This window comes from Helobdella robusta, assembly GCF_000326865.2.
Source record: "Helobdella robusta unplaced genomic scaffold HELROscaffold_12, whole genome shotgun sequence".
In the NCBI taxonomy this organism is placed as follows: Eukaryota; Metazoa; Annelida; class Clitellata; order Rhynchobdellida; family Glossiphoniidae; genus Helobdella; species Helobdella robusta.
Window position 1 is genome coordinate 1,922,512 of NW_008703664.1, and position 19,644 is coordinate 1,942,155.

Here is a 19,644-nt window from a genome sequence, read left to right on the forward strand (position 1 = left end):
TGATTGATTGATGTGTAGTAAGCATAGACGGCATGGACTGGACGGGAATAAAGTTCTTCCAAGTTTCAAGTCACTGGCAGACGCACTGCAAACACTTTCCTGTCCTCATTCTAGGCGGCAGCACTACCGACATCTCACTCAATAATTAATTTCTTCCATATTCATTCGTTACTTCATTCATTTAATAGCTCATAATTTAAAAATAATTTTATTTTCTAGATAGTTATTTTATTTTCAATTAATGTTCTATATATATTTGCTAAGGAATGGATTAAATGAAATATACCATATAAAATAATTTCTTTGGTATGCCTGTCATCGTTGTCATAGTTGTTATCGTTATACAATCTTTTATGTGAAAAGACGTTTTTTTATGAGAGTGTCGACAAATATTATCGGCACCGATAATAATTTTATATTGATATTTTTAAAATTGGCGAATACAGCATTCGTGGTGTATTAATTGTACATTTTTTATCTTTGTTCGTGTTTTACTAGTTGGTCTTAGAATTATTTTCTTCGCTTTTAAATAACTTTTTGACATTTGAACGCACGCTACTCAACATAAAATATTTATATACATCTGTTGTGAATATGTAGAGGTTGTCTCTTCTTTTATTTTTCTTCGTCTGACTTATTTTTCTTTGTCAAACACAAGTTGAAAAGGCTGATGACGATGAGATGATTATGTTGAGCTGTTGTCATTTCATTGTTTCCGAGAAATCACAATCATCCAGATGCTCACAAGTTTCATCTTGTACTCGTTTAATTTCGTAATCAATGTGATGGTTATGTGAAGTAATGTGGCGACATTTTGTAAATACTTGTAATTCACATTTACAACTTAACTGCTTTTCTATTTTAAATTCCTTATATATTGAAACGTTTCTTTATTTTTATGTCATTTTGTTTTTCATTTTTTTTATTTAAGCAAGTGATCTTAAGCAAGATTTTGGCTTTTCATTGTAAATATTTTTTTAATTCAACTTTTATTTGTTTTCGTTTCAACTCAAGTATTTTCGGTTTGTGTAATTTTCAACGAAAGGTAATAATTTTTCATAATAATTTCTTTACTATCTGTTGACATTTACACAGTATTATTACAACAGTTTAGTGTACTATTCATCATTAGCTTGCTATTTAAAGAAGACATCCGTTTATTTCGTGCCGTAATGATATACAGGTTTGATACCAATCCACTTCTTAGTTACTGGGTGGTTTTTACTAATTTCGATTTAAATTGTGAACCAAACATTGCCATCTCTTACTTTTTAGTGACTTTTAAATTGATAATTTCAACATTTATTTTTCGATAGCTCCGCTTTGGAGTAATATTTTAATCTTTTAAAAGAAGATTATGGCGGAATTAAAATTCAGTCAACTGACCGAAGCAGACATTCTGTATGTTATTACACACGACGTTAACTTATGACCGGTGATGAATGACGATGACGTAGACTCATCGTTTCCAACGAGTAAACAAGTTTCAGAAATTATTGAAGAAAATTACAAAAATAATGTTGGCAGTGCGACCGTTCTCGTAGCATTTAATATTTTGATTTGAATTACTCACGTGCGTTAAAAGTGTGCATATGTAATTTGTAGTATAGTATTTATTAATCATCGTGCGGGTTATATTAAACATCGCTTGCTACAAATAAATATTTTAGTTAAACGATTTGCTACAATTAATTAACTGGTACCTTGAAACAGTATTCATTTCTTTATTTTAAATAATTCGAATGATTTATGCAAGGAAAAGTTTTTTGATTCACAAGTACGAATCATTTTACAGTATTTCAAACATTAATTATGCAGCATTGCATTAACTTTTGCAATTTGTGGTGGTCTAATTTGCTTATGACATTTTGTTTATTTGAAACAAAAATGAAATATACTTTACCTCGTATTTATTTTCTTACCATAAACTTAAATTTCATCTCAAAATGATCAAAATCGGTTGTTGAGAAGACAAAAAATTTTTCAATCGGCGTGAATTTTAAGCCTGGGTGAATGTTCTTGGAAGGTTGACAAATAGTGGAAGCAATGTTCTTATTGTTAAGGTTAGATAACAGAGGCCACAAATATATTATGTTCGTAAAATAATTTAACTTAATTTATGTGATTGATTTACTCTCTACTGACGCAACTAAAACAAGCACTTTTTTACTTTCTATAACCAGTCAATCAGACGTGGGTTCATGAATAAGCATCACGTTGTGCGTTGCATAAAAAAAATAATTGTTTAACGAAAATGACCAGATTGAAATGGTCAGGTTCAGTCTCATCAATTACGATGAACACGAATCTCCACTCAAACAAATAGTTAATAATAATTCAAATGTTCAATAAATATAAATACAAATAGGCGTAATTAGTAAAAAATTAAACAAATGTTTGTTAATGAAATATTTGAAAACTAGAGAACAGTTCATTTTAGTTTGGAAAGGGTGTTATCGCAAAATTGATTAAGCCATTCAGATGAACTATTCCGTTGATATATAACAAGAAATCTTCGGCAACGTATTGAACTGAAAGGTGATATAAATTGAACAAAAGTACCTATTAGATCTGCTTACAATAACGATCAAGACGATGATCACCAGTCAGCTATTTGAAGTGTTGAGCCAACTTGGCAGACTTGTAATCAGACCGCAGTTGTATGAACGACGTTAGAACTGATTTATCCAGGCCAGCCTGTGAAAAATTAATTCACCTTACTGAATTCACCACCATTGAATATCATCATAGATCGCAACATTAGGTAGATACATCGGTTGACATCATTACTGCTATCGTCGTTATCGAAAATACCAATATAAACGGAATGTGACTTAATCGGACATTTGATACAATCTCACTTGATTACTTTAGATATGTCATTTAAAAAACATACTATAACTTCAAGCACAACAGACCATCATTTCAAAAATGTTGCTTATTTAACAAAAAAATCGTCGTCGTTTAAGCAAAATTCTGAAGTTTTATATAAAAAATTCGCGAACAAATTATTTTGTTTTGAAATAACTGAAAAGGGCGCCGTGTTACAGAAGTTTAGAACAGCGTGACAATATGATGCTGCATCTTAACAAAATCAGCCAGCTCTACCGACCTTGAGGAACATACATATAAATATATTAATATATAATGCGGAAAAACCAGGATAATAACAAAGGCAGCAGCACTCTACATACCAGCTCATCTCCGAGGCAGACTTGTTTGATGTTGTCAGGAACGACGACGAGCAGGTTGCAGAGGGCATGCAGGGCGTTGAAGAGTTCATTGATCAGTCCTATCTGCAGGTTCTTCAGGCACTTGCGATACTCATTAATGTCACATATGACCATCATCGCTCCTGAGCAATAACAACAATAACAACAACAATAACAACAATAATATTAATTTATGGATGGTAATAATTGGCCAAAAAGGCCTACGTTCACGAGAAATGTAATAAAGCCAAATATGCGAGCAAAGTGTATTCAATTTCTTTGTAAATTAACAGCATGCGTATCATAACTGCATGTTAATTGTTGCGTTTGAACACTGACAACATATGAGAAATATAAAAATGAAATGACAAAACATTTACCGATGGAATTGTATTGGAACTGCTGCAAATGTTCATAAAGAACTCTGTGAAATCGAACTGCGAACTCTGTTATGACGTTGTCGACATTTTTGCCATCGAGACCAGCGTTGATGAGGTTGATCCAAGACTTCAAGTAGGACACAACCTTCGAACAAGCCTTCATCGTAACGAACGCAGTCATTATTAATCTTTATAATTAAGAGCCAGCTACATAACAAACAACAACATGTAACATAACAGACAACAATATGCAACATAACAGACAACAACATGCAACATAACAGGAAACAACATGTAACACCAGCGACAAAAAAAGACAACAACATATAACACCAGCAAGCGACCAACAGTGGAGAACATTTGTAGAGGACCTTCCTCTGCCTCAGGTTTGAAATCTGATTTCTTCTGTTCTGTTGTCAGTATGTACTTGAGCCATCCAACCATAGAAGTTAGCGTCCTAACGTTATTATTCATGAATGTTGATGTTTTATTTAATGCTGTCACTTGAGTATGAACGTTATTTTATGTTCATCCCCTTAAAAATTTAATGTAAGAATTAGAAAAGCACATTGAAGCTCCAAATTTATATCAAAATACAAAAAATAAGATGATGTTTTTTAATTTTCAACAGCTGGCCGACCTATCGAGACCAACATCCAGTTTGGACTCCATCATCTCGAAGACCTCTCTCTTCCTCTGCTGACATTCACCCATCCTGCTGGTGCCACTGTTTTGTTAAACAATTGGTGCAACTATTATTTGTGAAACCATTTCATTCAAATGTGTTTCATTAAAATATATTTGTAAAAGTAAAATTGGGAGAATAAATTGACACATTTTGAAACGAAAGACAAATTTTTGAAGTACAAACACGACAAGTGGATGAATGCTGTCATTGTACAACTTCTCAAACAAATGAAAATCTGAATTGGCTTGTTGAACGACATTGAAGAAATAATACTTTGGCTCAGTTTTTGGTTCTGGAAGTGGAATGGCTGGAAGGGAAAGATTAATTGTGTCTCGAGTTTTATACTTGAAACGACGAGCAGCAATGATTGTTAGTGAATTTAGGCCACATATAAGAACAAAAAATCGTTGCCATGGAAACGACAACACTCCATATCAGCCAAACAACAAACCAACCATTCAATCCTAGTTCAACAGCATAGTTGATGTACTCAACGCACAAGTACTGCACCAACATCTCAAATATCTTAGCTGCATTGTCCGACACATCATTCTTTGATGATAACTTGGTAGATGGAGAAATGGAAATTAAAAAAATAAAAAAAGACAATCTTTGCTAGCACATTCATTATTAAAACAAATCAATTCAGAAAAATGGAAACATATTTCCATTAAGAAAAAGCAATAAACTAACAATTTGACATCTTTTCAGTGCAACCTTGAACTCTTGAAGAATGTTGATAGCGACCTCTTGAGCCAGGAAAGTTTCTCCTCCATAATTCTCAATGCTGATTCCGAGGTTGATGTTTGTACGACTTGTGATGGCTGTCTGAATGTCTCGACGCAGCTCCTGTAGTCTGTTCACGGTCATGCCGTGTCGAGTTTCGTGTTTTCGTTCACAAACGTTATTAGCCAATTGTCCCAGATATTTATTTATATTAAACTCAAAAATATGAAAATTATAAAGTTAACAATGATTGAAGATTAATCTGTGATTCCACACAGACAAGCAAAAAAGATTTAAGGGAACGCATTGAAAAAATACCATGGAATGAGAATGTATATAGAAGCAGTTATGAAAGAAGGTAGAGCGGTAACCCAGAAGACTGAATGTTCTTCTTTTGGTGGTTCTTAGATTCGTAGAACCTGGCCAGGATGGTCTCACACCTGTTCTTCAAGTGCATCTTTTCGTCATTCGTGTACGTGTCCAAGTAAAAGTTGAAGATTGACTTTGTGACCTGTAACATAAAATAATTAGTAAAAATTAATTAACGTTACCTCAATAATCATTATATTCAGTTAGCAGAATAACAACTTTACTGATAACTCAATGAACGCGTGCATTGTTGATGATCATCACTGATATCTTTTGACTGAGTTTATAAAAAAAAGTTTCAGAAATCTTTTAATAAAATAAATAATGCCAACATTGGTTCCATGTACGAAAAACGTTCATTGTTTTTTTGTTTGTTTGTCTCCAACTCAAACAGTTTTTTACATTTTTGTTAATTTTTTTGATTCAATTGAAAACAATGTTTCCTGCTGACTCTGAGTTTTTTCATTCATTAATTTTATGTTTTAAAAAAATGAACAAAGTTGTTAGTAAAAAAAATGAACAAATAAATGAATGAACAACTGAATGAATGAACAACCGATTGAATGAACAAATGAATGAACCAACAAAAACAAACTTTATCAAGAGCAACTGTTCCACTACCATAATTGGCAACAGACAATAAAGATGACAAATTTACTGTTCTGTAATTTTTATTTTTATTAATATGTTAACAAACCAACTGAACCAATTCAAAATAAATTCAAATGCAAAATTATTTTAAGAAATAATGAAAAAAATTTAACCACAATCAACCAGCCAATCAGCCAGCCAACCAACCAACCAACAAATATATAGAGCAACCAATTCATCAAGTAAATAATTTTTTTTCCATCAATAAAAAAAAGAATATCTGTAACCTGCCATAAAGAGAGTGCAGCTCTTTCATATACCTGTCCATATCTGCCTTACTGCTCAGCTGACTAGACAAATATTTCTGCAACAAAATAAAATGAAACATTCATTTGGATTTAAGTCAAATAAGAAATGTCAAAACCATGAAATAAAACACGAGCACCTCTTAGAGATAAAAAACAATTCTGAAACATGCCAGAAAAGAAAATAGAAGAAGCACACACACATCTGCACTATGGCACAGACCTGCAGTTTTCCCTGATAGACATCCAGCATGAACTTATCCATGACACTTTCTGGATGAGCAAAGACTTCAAAGACGGTCTGGTTGACTTTCTCACACAGGGGAGGGACCTTCTCAAAGATTGTTGGATCCATCTTTAGCTCCTATCAACACAACAATCGACAATAATTTAAGAATAGTTAGTTAGAAGGCATGTATAACAAATCATTAATAAATACGTAATCATATATTACAAAATGACATACAAATATATTATATTAATTAATAATCAACAATCAATCTTCGTTTTGCGTCCAGAGACCCGGTTTCCCGAGGTAGGACGTTGTTTTCTTTGCCATCAACTTTTTGCGCCAAATTAGACGATCAGTTGTATCCATTTCATTTAAATTTAGAGCTTTCATGTCTTGCTCGATTGTTTGCGACCAGGACTTCTTTGGACGGCCTTTGGGACGTGTGCCAGGTACTTCAACATCTGCAAGAGAAGTTATGGCACTGTTTCCACTTCGTTTGACATGACCAAACCACCGCAGACGGTGTTGCCGGCATTCGTCCTTTATATCATCTAAACCAGAACGACGCAGGATTTCGGTAGATTTGATGTGGTCCTTCAGACTAATTCGTTGCATCCATCGGAGCATTTTCATGTCAGTTCGTTGAAGTTGTTGTTCCAGTTTGGTTGTCATTGGCCATGTTTCTGCACCATATAACAACACCGGACGTATCACAGATTTATAAAGTCTTGATCGTAGTGGTAGTGGAATGTCACGCCGCATCAATATAGAGGCAAGGAAATGCCATTTATTCCAGGCTGCATGTATGCGTGCTCGAACGGCAGCTTCAGCTGTTCCAGTACAATCCATAACATCCCCTAGATATTGAAACGATGTGACTTTCTCTATTTTAATGGCTTCAAAAACAGTGCTATTTCGAATTTGTTGTTGTGGATTGATGCAAGCAGGACAAACAAAATTAGACACTTTAGATAAAGAAACAATTATTTTTGAACAACGTTTGTGACACCACTGGTTACACTGCTGACACTTGATTGAATTGTTACCTACACCAGCTTTACAAACTGAACAGGGCCATCGTCCAGTAGCTGTGGATTGGATGGGTTCACCAGTGTTCATTGCTTTGGTTTTGCTGATGTTGACTTTGAATCCATGATCGGCGAGTCTGGTGTTCCAATCTTCAAACATCTGTGCTGCATTCTGCTCAGACGTGGCTGTTAAAACGATATCATCAGCATATACTAGATTCCAAATGTCACCAGTGTGTATCGGTTTTGTGATTTCTTCCATCACAGTTATAAATAATATTGGACTGAGAATCGAGCCTTGGTGAACTCCAACGCCGATGTCAAATGCATCTGTGTTTCCAACCGTTGTGCTGACAAGAGTCTTAGTATTCGTATAAATTTCCATCACAAGTCGAACAAGATATTCTGGAATGAGTTGTCGACGTAGACTCCACCTGATTGCTTCATGGGGAACCCGATCAAATGCTTTTTCAAGGTCTACAAAAATGTGTGATAGTTGTTGATGCTTTTCGAGGTACTTCTCTTGCAGTTGCCGAAGGATGTGAATTGCATCAATTGTTGATTTCCCCGCTAGAAAACCAAATTGATAATTTCCGATTGTGAAGCACGACGTTAATCTTCTCTCAATGATTTTCTCGAAAATTTTCAGGGAGTGTTCTAACAGACGTATACCCCGATATGATGAACAGTTCAATGAATCACCTTTGCCTTTGTATAGCGGGACTGTCATGCTATAGTTCCATTCAGTCGGCATTGAGCAATTTCTCCAGATTTCACGGCAAAGTTGTAGTAACGTTTGGATACCTGCAGTACCAGATGCTTTAATTAATAATCAACTGATCAAAAAATAATATTAAACAAATGAAATTAGTCTAAAGAATTTTATGAAACTAATTTATCGAATTTCATACCGCTTGACTTTCTTCAATGAAAATGTTGATGCAATCTGAGTAGCCCTTTAATGAAATAGTTGACAATTATTTGCTAAATATATAAATAATAATCAGTCTGTGGTTATTTAATAAATATTGGATTAAGACTGTCTTAATTCAATATTTATAAAAAAAATAATCAATAAACTGACCAAGAATGACCAAAAAAGGAAAAAAACTTGCTTTGAAGTGAGACAAAGTTTTAAGAATGTTTTTCATTCCCTCAAGGTCGCCGTGGTTGTAAGCTTTCTTGAAGTCATCAATCAAATGACCTTCTATCTCGTTGTACTTGTCTGCGAATGTAAATGTCCTTATAAAGCAATTCTCAATTAAAAACATTAAAATATATAGTTTTGTGTATTCAAACAAGAAACAATCAAAAAAGATTAAAAACGCTAATAAAGTCTGCCTAAAATACTAACTATGAATGCGAGTACTGGCAGCACTGAATCTGAAAAAATAAATATATATGTAAAAACATGCATTTATATTTAAAAATGTAAATACTTCTCTTTAAAAAACGCAATGTAATTAATCAAAAAATATTTTTTATTAAAATTTATAACAATCGATTTAAATAAATTTATAGAAACATGTCAATTGTCATTGATTGCTAAATTTCATCATCAAATAATTTTCATAAAAAATATCAAATGAGATGTAAACTTTCCAGAAGATTAAAATGGGTTTTCAATCGCCGGGACAATGAATACTGAAATGTAGATCAAAAAGATGAAGCAGCATAAAAATTTATTTAATATACAATGGCCAACTTGTCACTTGGAGGAAGTTCTTGGATGATTAAATATAGTTTCTGGATAACATCTGCTGCTGCTTGGATCTTAGAAATATAAAATTTTAAACAAACTTTTTATTTTTTTTTTAAATTATTTGAAAACCAATTTACATTAATGATTTACAAAGAATTATTAAAAAATATATAAGTACAAGCTATTCAAAAACAAAAGTCTAAAAACTTGGAATGGGTCATTGAAAAAGTGTGACAAAGGTTTGTCTGCATCCAGAAACTCTGAAAAGTACTTCATGAGAAGCTGAGCCTCTGCTGCTCTGGTTCTTGGCAAGTTCACTCCTTCCAGCTGGTCTCCCAAGTGAACAACTTTTGTCGCCACAAAATTTATACGTTCATCCAATGCTTTGAAATGATCAAAAGCAGTCTGAATTTTTAAATTAAATATGACAAGTCTATCATGCCCATTAAAAGTATTGAATTCTGAGAATAACAATCGATAAGAAAAAATAAAATCTCCAGCAAAATACTTCTTAATTGCACCTGATTGTGTTTGTGGAGCTGGGCAACTTTTGACCAATGCAGCTTCTCTTCATCTTCACATTTCTTTTCCAACTGAGCTACTTTTGCCATCACAATGCTTCTTTTATCTTTCAAATCTTTTATTGTTTTTTCAAATGTCTGGTACAAAAGCATTGGATCAAAATTTTCTGCTTTTGAGCTACCAACTGTTTTCCATGCCAATCGTTCAACAAACTCTGATGCATCAAAGGGGTCCTGGTTCAATTTAAATAGAAAAATACAACACACATTAATATAAATAAATTGGGAAAAAATGCTGATCCATATGAAAAAAATTAAATAAAGTAATCAGGCCAAGAAAGCAGATTTAGAACATGTTAATTTACCACAATTTTAAACAAATTATTGACATAATAAATTGTCTATTTCAAAAGACAAATAAATTTAATTAAATAAGAAAATCTTTAATCATTAGTTGTTGAAAAAAAAATTCTAAGCATAATTGAGTATATTTTTATTGATGAACAATTCAATTAAACATAAGACATGCTGCATACCAACTAATAAGCTAGAAAATCAGTAAGGTAAGGTAACAAATAAGAGGTTAAGAACTTAAGGTTAACCGTTAATATGATAATAATGGTTAATCCATTAATGTCAATTTTTTAACTTAATTCTTTATGTTATTAATTGTTAATTTAATTTAATGAAATGGCTACAAAGAAAAAATATTATTATTGTTTTAAAATTTTAAATAATTCTATTTTTTATTTTATAATGATAATATAATATAATTTATAATATAAAAAATTTCTTTTATTTATAGTTTTAAATAATCCAATTATTATTTATTGTATTAATAATAGCAGGAAAAATAATAGATTATCATTATATAATATAATTTATAATATAATATTTATAATTATAATAATAATATTTCTAATTTTTTAACCAAATAAAAAATGGACCAGTATTATATTATAATAGTATTATTAATACTAATAGTCTGTTTTTAAATTTTAAATATTTAATTAATTTTTAAATTAAAATTAAATTAAAATATTAATAATTAATTAATTTTAAATATTTAATTTTTAATTTGAATTAAAAAACGAACTTGTTCCATGTCCTGTAAAGCCATTTCTTTGCATTATAAAATAAATCTTTAGCACACAGCAAACGTTAAAAATAAATATCTCAATAAAAAAACAGCCCTAAATTCCAAATAAGCTGGACAATATAAATAAAATAACGTAAAAATAAAATAATCATACGACTAAGAAACAGTTCACTTTTCTTTTTCTGTAAACAAATTATTTTTTTGGAAATTCCAATAGTTATAAATAAGCGGCGGTATTCGGCTGCTCAAAAATTTATATGATCTATGATCTTGTCAACAGACATTTATATATATAGAGTATATTCTATACATATATATAAAATATATATATATATATACATTGCATATATATATATATGTCAATAGATAACCGGTGGAGTTCCCTTTGAATAGGTGAAACATGATCTGACTTTGCTGCCCACACAACAACCCTAACCGCACAATTCTGAACCTACTGAAGCATGGACAAACGCATGTATCACTGACTTAGCAATATGTCACTTTGGAGAGATCTTCGATGATTCTCAAGCCACGGAGTTGAGTCATGGAAGTGCGAAATACACTCTTTATGTGGTCCTGTAGAGTCAAATTCATGTCAAAAATACAGCCCAAGTTAGTAACTTTGGGCAAAAATTGTATGCTCTGGCCATCTATGACAATAAAATCAATTGCAATCCAAGAATGCCATATCCAAATATGCACTTATATAAGACACATAAAATTACATAAATGTAGTGAGAAATGATCGAAAACCAAAGTAAATTAAAATTAAATTTAATGGTCCAAATTTCAAAAAAACAAATAAAATAAATAATGAAAATGAACAAAATAACCAATTATATAGGCTACCAATCAACCAAAATTCATTTTCCAATCAAAACGTGGGGCAAAACGCCACGTGGGGCAAAAAGCACTTTTTCAAATTTCTCCGAATTAATTCAAGTCCGAAAATTTTTAAATTAATTTTTGAAAAATAGAACGCACCCACATTATTTATAATAAAAAACCGCGTGGTATTGAGCTTTGGTTATTTTATTAAAAAAGTTTCAAGAATTTGTAGGTCAAATATCGCTCGTGTTATAATTTTTGTTTTTCGATTTCTTTTAAAATTTGTTAAAATAACATAATTTTTTGTGATTAGGAGTAGTTTGTTGTGAGGAGAAATCATTTTTACATATAGAAAATCAACTTCAAATTGGTTAGAACAATTTTTTGTTAATTAAAATTTAATTTATTCTTCGCGCTCTCTTTTGGGGCAAAACGACTCTTTTACTTTGGGGCAAGAAGGCTAACTTTAATTGTTTTAACTATTTGTCAAGTTTTAGATATTTTCACTTAAGGCAGCCAATAATTGTAATTAAAATTATATTTTTAAAATTTTTTCAAACTTTTGTTTTTGTATAAGTTTTTAAAATTAAATTAAAATTATTTTAATTTTTGAAGATTGAAAATGGTAAGAAATTACATAAGAAAATCCACCAGATGTTCGTCTTATAATGAAGAATCATTGAAAATTGCTGTTGAATCAGTAACGAATGGCATGCCACTAAAAACGGCTGTCAAAAAATATGGGGTCCCTGCAAGAACTTTAAAAAGGCATCAGATGGCCATGACCAAATTTCCTGGAAAAATTAGGCTGGGACATTTTCACTCAATTTTTACAAAGGACCAAGAACTAGAACTAGTAGAAATTATTAAAAGTATGGAAAAATCACTCTTCGGAATGACCACAACAGACATCAGGAAAGTGGCTTTTGAATTTGCCGAAAAAATGAAATTAAGCCATCCATTCAAGGTTGAAATGAAAATGGCAGGGATAGACTGGATGTATGGTTTTTTAAAAAGACATCTAACGCTATCTATTAGAAAGCCGGAAGCGATAAATTTATCACGGTTAGTTGGCTTCAATAAAGAGCAGGTAAAAATATTTTCAGATGAAGATTTTCATCCTTCGAATTTGACAGATGAACCGTTACCATCATCTGCTTTTGATTTGAATTTACATTCAAATTCATTGATTGAAACCATTGAATCAGTGGTTGAAGATGACCCAAACCAATCAATTTCTTCAAAAAGCCTTTTGGAGTCAATTGTTGGACCAATAAAATCATCAACGCCACGAGGTAGAAAAAGAAAATCTGAAAGAGCTACCTTGCTATGTGGCATTTGGCATCATAATGGTTGCCAAGGACTAGAAGAGGATTATAATGACATTTTTATTTGTATTGAGTGTGATGATTAAAATTACAAACAAAACATTAAAATTTTAATAAATTTTATTTTGTCATTTCATTAAAAATAATAAAGCATTTTTTTTCATGCATTTTGTTTCTATTAAAGCTATAACCATTGTAATCACAGCTTGTTTTGTTAATTTCTTAATTTGGGCCTTTTGCCCCAGGTATGGGGCAAGAAGCTCTTTTGATAGACCTCTATAGTTTTCCTCATAAAACACAGAAAGTGTATTTTTGAATAATTTAAATTGTAGAATTAGGTAGTGGACATACCAATCTAGCTAAGGCAACATTAAACTTTAAAAAATGTTCGAGTTGTTGGGTGTGGTCAACCGCCAAACGTTAGAGGTGGCTTTTTGCCCCATGCTACCCTACTTCAAAACCATGGATATATATGTTCAAAACCGATTTTTTAAAAAACATCAATTTTCCTTTTTAATTCATTCACACTTAGCATTCTAACCATTCCAAATTTTTAAAATTCTGTTTGTAAAATAATTTTTTCAGATTAGATTTGAACATTTTACCATCCAACTTCAAATAATGCCCACGCATTCTATCATCGCCATGTAGATTTAATTTTGGAGAACTGCTCTTGTCATCACTTTTCATCATTTTGTACAGGCTATGAAGTCACCTCTTATCCTCCTGAACTTTAGCGTAAATATGTTCAAATGCTTCAAACGATCTTCATATTTTAAATGTTTGCATGCATTTATCATTTTTGTAGGCCTTTTCTTTACCCGTTCCATTGCTAGAACCTTCCTCTTTGTCCATGGCGACAAAACAGGTGCAGCATACTCCAGCTGAGACCGAAGTAGGGATTTCTATAACATTAGAAAAGATAGTGTGTGAGATTTTTGTAGTGTCTGGAAATCAAACCTAAGATTGAAAAGCATAAAATTTTAATAAGCAATCAAACAAAATTCCTTAATAAACCAACTTATTTAAACTAATTGGATGACTCACACTACACTGACAAAGAATTCAAACAGTTCTGCAAGTTAGCAAGTTCTGCAAGTCCTTATCCGACTTTATGACTTCGACGGGGGGATCAAAAATTTGAAAATGTTAAGATTTTGTGGCCAAAAATTAAAGTTAATATTTTTTTGCTCATCACGTCAATATCATATGTCAATTCTTGGTCGCTTTTCTTCATAAAACGGTGCTGTGTCTCTGTGCAAAATTGAATTTTATAGACTTTTATTAAAAAACTGCGAACAACAGGGGTGTCATGACCCCACGGCCGCCTCCCAAATCCTCCCTGACTAGAAAGGTTGTTAAACTTGGGCAGACAAGATGGCCTATATACTGACGAATTAAATTACACATATAAATTGAATTACTAGTCGACATGACGTTTGTGTCATAATGCTAATACTGTTTTGAATGCAGATCTTCCTTACAACAAATTTATAGTGAGAGAAATACGATTACCTGAAGAGAAATATTATTCTAAATATCATTAAACGTTAAACTGATGTAAAAATCATCATTTGGACTAAATTTTTAAAATAATAAAACTAATAACATTTTATTTTGTTATGCATACAGTACATTTGTATTGTTTTTTTTTTATATTATTATGCTTTTATAGCGGGTTAAAAAATTTTTATGAAACAAACTGGTCTCATATAGATGAAGTTGTAATATTTTAAAACACTGAAGTTTTGTATATAGTTCAGTGAAATAAACTGAACTAAAAGTAGAAGTTTTAAAACTAAAAGTTTTTTTTATATCTCCATCATATACTTAGAATACCGCACACCACGCTCTTTAATTACTTGCATTGATCATTCTATCTATCTATCTACCTGAGTTGCTTCATTTTTAAGTTATCAAAGTAAGTTATTGAGAAATCCATTACAAGATCGGTGGAGCAAACATGTGGAGTTAATTAATCGTGGTATCTTGGTAATAAAAATTTTTTTAACAAAGAAATATAAAAATTTAATTGTTTGAATTCTCTATGCTGTGAGTTCGCGCAACACTTGATTAGAAGCTTTTGTTTCGACGCATTTTTCGTTCTTTATTTTCCTTTATTTCCGAGATATTTCGTTGAAAGGCGTCCGTTCACTGTTCGATCGTACAATAAGTAGAAAATTTGTTTAATTTTTGTTCTTATATTTTGTATCAAAAGCAGTTTTATTTTAATTTAAACCGGTTTTGGGTTTTTCAATGCATTGACAATGCTTTGTTTTGTCATTTGTGTAATTTTAATTTAATTTATTAATTAGTAATAAATATTTTTTTAATCGTAATGCTGTATTTTAATAAATAAATTATTTTAATAATAAAATTTAATTCTAATTTATTTAATAACCCTCTTTAATTCTAATAGAAACTACTCTTCTAATGCTAATGCTACTAAGCTAATCTAATCCTAGCTAATCTAATCAAATGGCTAATCCTACCTAATCTAATAATCTTGTTAATCGTTAATAATGCATATTTGATTATAAATTTAATATTCAATTAATATTATTTATTAATTAACTTTTAAATAAATTAATTTAGTTAAGTTAATTTATATATTCTTTTCTTAATGTCAGTTGCTGCCACCACAAAAATGTTTTTGATTTCACTGCGATTGTTTATTTTTTTTTAATTTGCTTTTTCCCAGTTTTATTAATCCAGTCATGTCGACATCTCAGAAGCATAAGAATTTTGTGGCTGAGCCTATGGGAGATAAACCAGTCACTGAATTGGCTGGTATTGGAGAAACACTAGGTGAACGCTTGAGTAATGAAGGGTTTGATAAGGTAATTTGTCTTAGGTTTTTTTAATAATTTCTGAAGTTCAGAGTTAGTTTAATTTTAATTGATATATATTATTAGATTATAAAATAGTTTTTGTAAATAGTATTATTTTAATAATCTATCACAGTGGTGATCTGACAAGTAGGTCAACGTTGATTGCAAATGGTTGTATGCTGTATGTATTTATCCTGTCACATGGCCCTTTGGTGTGTAGAAGATCTTTGATGTAATTGTATATGTGCATATATATACAATTTAGATATATATATATATATATATATATATATATATATAGCAGATGTAAAACAGTTAAATAACAAAAATTTGTGAGAGCTGTGTTAGCGACCATTAAAAACTACATAGCACTTAAAAACATTCCGATTGAACCCTTGGTTGAAATCTTTCCTACCCCAAATTACAACTTTTTGTATTATGAAATAAAATCTCCAATTTGTTATGCTTTTCAATTTGAAACTATCTTTGTAATTAGTTTTTTGTGTGTTATATTCAGCATTTACTTTTGGGGATTAGAGCAAACATAAACAATTATTAAGAAAATTGAATTTTTTTAAAACATTAGCTAAAAACAAATAATGAAAATCAAAGTAAGATGCATGTTATTGGATTATGAATTAATTTTTAAATAATTTACTTTTAAAAACAAATTAGCTTCAGAAAATTTTTCTTTTTTGGCAACTCTTTAGTCTGCTTCAATGCCAAAAACAGGCATTCAACACTCACTTACATGGGAGGAAGTGGTAATCTAACAATGCAGACTTTTTAAAATGACAGTTCTTGTTCAGTGGTTTGAAGGACATTTAAATTGGACTTTCTTTTTTATCTATTTGTTTTTATCGCTTCTTGAAAGTCAATTTTAAAAGTTGAACCTTTATCCATTGAATATGATCTTGGAACATTCTCATGTATCTTGTCTTCTGCTCTGGCTTGATCTGAAAATTATTAAAAATTGTAATTTTCAAAAATGTCATCTGAGTCCACAGATGAATTTTCAGCCAATTCATCATAGAATGATTTTGCATTCAAATCCAAAATCAGAGTTGTGAAAATCGAAAATTTTTGTAATACTTTGTCTTATTTTGTACACATACTGCAAGTTATTTATGCAGTGTTTAATATTGTTCATATTAAATAACACTGTAAAATACAGTAAAACTATTTTTGTGAAAATATTTTATATTTTTAATTTAACACAATGGTCTTTATAAATAAAATTTTATGTTTCGCAGGCGTATGTTGTGTTGGGGCAGTTTTTGGTTCTGAAAAAGTGCGAAGAAGACTTCAAAGATTGGCTGCACGAAATTTGTAAAGCCAACTCAAAACAAGCAAATGATTGCTACACATGTTTAAAAGGATGGTGCGAGGCTTTCTTATAATGCCTATTTCAAGATTTGGCATTAGCTTCAAACAGTTATTTTTTATTTTTCAAATTCCTTCTCATGATTTTACTGACGCTAAATTGATTTTAGCGTTTATATAAGTGAACTGTTTCAGTTGTAAAGCTTATTTATGGCAAATTTGTCTATAGGGAAGTTTTGCTGTCTGCATAATTTTTACTCAGTGAAATTTCGGTTCGCGTTTGATTGTGATTAAAATTTATAGCGCGGTTCCAATTTCTTTAATGGTACTGATTAATAAAAATCAGTTTAAAGCGTTACGTGTATGGCCGAAATGGACACTTCATTGTGATTTCGTTTTCTTTCAAAGCATTTGTTTAAATCGAATTTTAGTCGATCAGGTTGTAACATGAAAAACATTACAGGGCTAAAAATGGTCATGTCACAGAAAATGGAATTTTTTTTTGATTTATTGCTTTAGGTAGAAATATAGGTTACGAAGATCCTATTTAAAAGATTATATGTGTTTACTTATTTTTTCCAATAATTGCCACAGAGGATACGATACTCATGATAATGTTTCAGTCTTTTTAAAATTGTAGTCAGTACAGCAGTAGTAAAAATAGTACAAACAGTAGTAAAAATAGCATCGTTAGCGACGATGAAATATATTTTCTTGTACGTACGAGCCTGTGTTGAACTTTTTTTCATAACTTAATTCTGGCAAACAATTTGGAGTGTATCAAAAAATTATAATCGAGCTAAGAATTCGTGTAGAAGTAGAAATAATATAAACTATAATTAAAGCGGGAAAATGGCAGGTTTTTGAAAGGTTGATCGCTAATAAAATTTAATGAGGTTCTCGTATGTTTTTGGCTAGTTTTGTGTATATAAAAAGTGACGATCTAACTATTCTGAACTGCATATCCAGTCGCTAGGAGATTACTTCCGGATCATACATGCAGAGGGATACACCTGCTTCGAAATAATGGGTTGAGTACAAAAAACGTCAATTCTGGTTTGCCGGCATCGTTTCAGAATATTGAAATAAAAGTACATTAAATTATGTTGTTTAAACACTGATGATTTCTTTACAAAAAATTTAACAAAGATTGTGGAAAGGTTTTTAAAATTTATAGTGTTTAGTAATTATGTGGACGTGAGACGTCTTTACTCTGGGTTGTAAATTATTTTTTTAAATGGCTTATTAATAAAAATTTAAAAAATGCCAACAAGTACATATTAATTAAAAAAGTTGATTGTCACTCACATTTAGTTGAATATCAGTCATAAAGATTCAAACAACATATATTTAATATAATATCCTTAGACAATAAACAAAAAATAAATACTAATCAAATGACAATTTCAGGGATTCAGCCGCACAAGTTACAAATTAAATACAAAAGTTAAGCACAATATCTAACAAGCCATTCACAAAAAATTTAATGTCAGTCACAAGCCGCTAGTAGAAACTAATATAGAATATAACCCAACAAAATTGTAAGATCTGATATATTAATCGGCATTGAATAAAGAAATAATTTATTTCACATTGAAAACTTTTAGAACTGTATATCTCAATAAAATAACATGGAGCCAATCAATTTATACATTTGAAAATTATTGTACAGATCATAAAAATTATACGTTTCTTAATTTTTATCCAATGTAATTTGTTATATATTGGGGTGAAATTATCATACTTCAATCCGCCAAATAGTCTAGCACCCTTGCTTTGTACAGACTGCAACGCTGACGCGCGTTTATTAGAAATAGCATAAAATAAACTATTACAATAAATGAAATTAATTAAATGCATGAACTGTTTTAATTATATTCTCGTCTAAACATATGCATATGAATCGAATGTTTCTTAACTGAAAAGTGCTATGGTTATGATTATTTATATCATCCAACAATGTCAAATTTTCATCAAGCAAAAATCCAAGATTAATCACAGATTTGGAAAAAACAATTTTAGTTCCACCGACGATAAACTTCCTGCATTTCAGCATTTTTAATTGCTGCTGTGTCCCCAACGGTAACGGTACTAATTGAATTTATCTGCATTGGTTGAGTCTTATAGAATTATCTACTACTGACAGGATTGTCTAAATACGGTGTTACAAGGGGTACATCTCGATTATTCTATATATTACTATATATTATTCTAATTATATGGTATAATGCATATACTTATAATATAATGAAGCCGTGTGCTCAAAAGATATTAAAAAAAGTTTGATCTACACATGGATATATATATAATATAGATATGGCAGACGCGTTATATAGATATATATACTTTTAGTTTTATTTTAACCTTAATTAAAAAATAACTTACATTATGGAAATAAAATTTTTGTACCAGTTGTTTTTAACTTTAACATGTTGAGCATATCTATTGAGGTATAACTAGATAAGTATATAAGTTGAGGTA

At 30.8% G+C, this 19,644-nt stretch overlaps 3 protein-coding genes across 3 annotated transcripts; 2 read left to right on the forward strand and 1 right to left on the reverse strand.

Annotated features, from left to right (window-relative positions):
- Positions 1–1,719: 1,719 nt before the first annotated feature.
- Positions 1,720–9,988, reverse strand: HELRODRAFT_109389 (hypothetical protein). The gene is made up of 18 exons (XM_009013581.1): positions 9,755–9,988; positions 9,441–9,638; positions 9,237–9,304; positions 8,886–8,914; positions 8,647–8,756; positions 8,443–8,487; positions 6,495–6,635; positions 6,254–6,330; positions 5,971–6,037; positions 5,378–5,517; positions 4,974–5,136; positions 4,736–4,844; positions 4,464–4,587; positions 4,233–4,319; positions 3,941–4,049; positions 3,593–3,749; positions 3,195–3,355; positions 1,720–2,697 (listed from the first exon to the last, which is right to left on the reverse strand). Exons 1-18 carry the CDS (start codon positions 9,905–9,907, stop codon positions 2,611–2,613), a joined length of 2,025 nt encoding a protein of 674 aa, XP_009011829.1. The 5' UTR covers positions 9,908–9,988; the 3' UTR covers positions 1,720–2,610.
- Positions 9,989–11,397: 1,409 nt separating this feature from the next.
- HELRODRAFT_167854 (hypothetical protein) lies at positions 11,398–13,095 on the forward strand (the record flags this gene model as incomplete). The annotated part of the gene is made up of 2 exons (XM_009013582.1): positions 11,398–11,465; positions 12,297–13,095. The coding sequence occupies 2 exons, from the start codon at positions 11,398–11,400 to the stop codon at positions 13,093–13,095; spliced, it is 867 nt and encodes a 288-aa protein (XP_009011830.1).
- Positions 13,096–15,726: 2,631 nt separating this feature from the next.
- On the forward strand, positions 15,727–17,240 carry HELRODRAFT_156381 (hypothetical protein; the record flags this gene model as incomplete). Its single annotated transcript, XM_009013583.1, has 2 exons — positions 15,727–15,849; positions 17,094–17,240. The coding sequence occupies 2 exons, from the start codon at positions 15,727–15,729 to the stop codon at positions 17,238–17,240; spliced, it is 270 nt and encodes an 89-aa protein (XP_009011831.1).
- Between the last annotated feature and the right edge of the window lie 2,404 nt (positions 17,241–19,644).

Excerpts from the sequence above, each read along its gene's own strand:
- HELRODRAFT_109389 (XM_009013581.1), bottom strand. The coding sequence starts at position 9,907 with ATGCTTTTGTACCAGACATTTGAAAAAACAATAAAAGATTTGAAAGAT. Across the intron at positions 5,137-5,377 it reads AAGAACATTCAGTCTTCTGG|ACTACAGGAGCTGCGTCGAG; the intron begins GTTACCGCTCTA and ends GACCGTGAACAG. Across the intron at positions 4,320-4,463 it reads AGCATTCATCCACTTGTCGT|TGGCACCAGCAGGATGGGTG; the intron begins GTTTGTACTTCA and ends TTAACAAAACAG.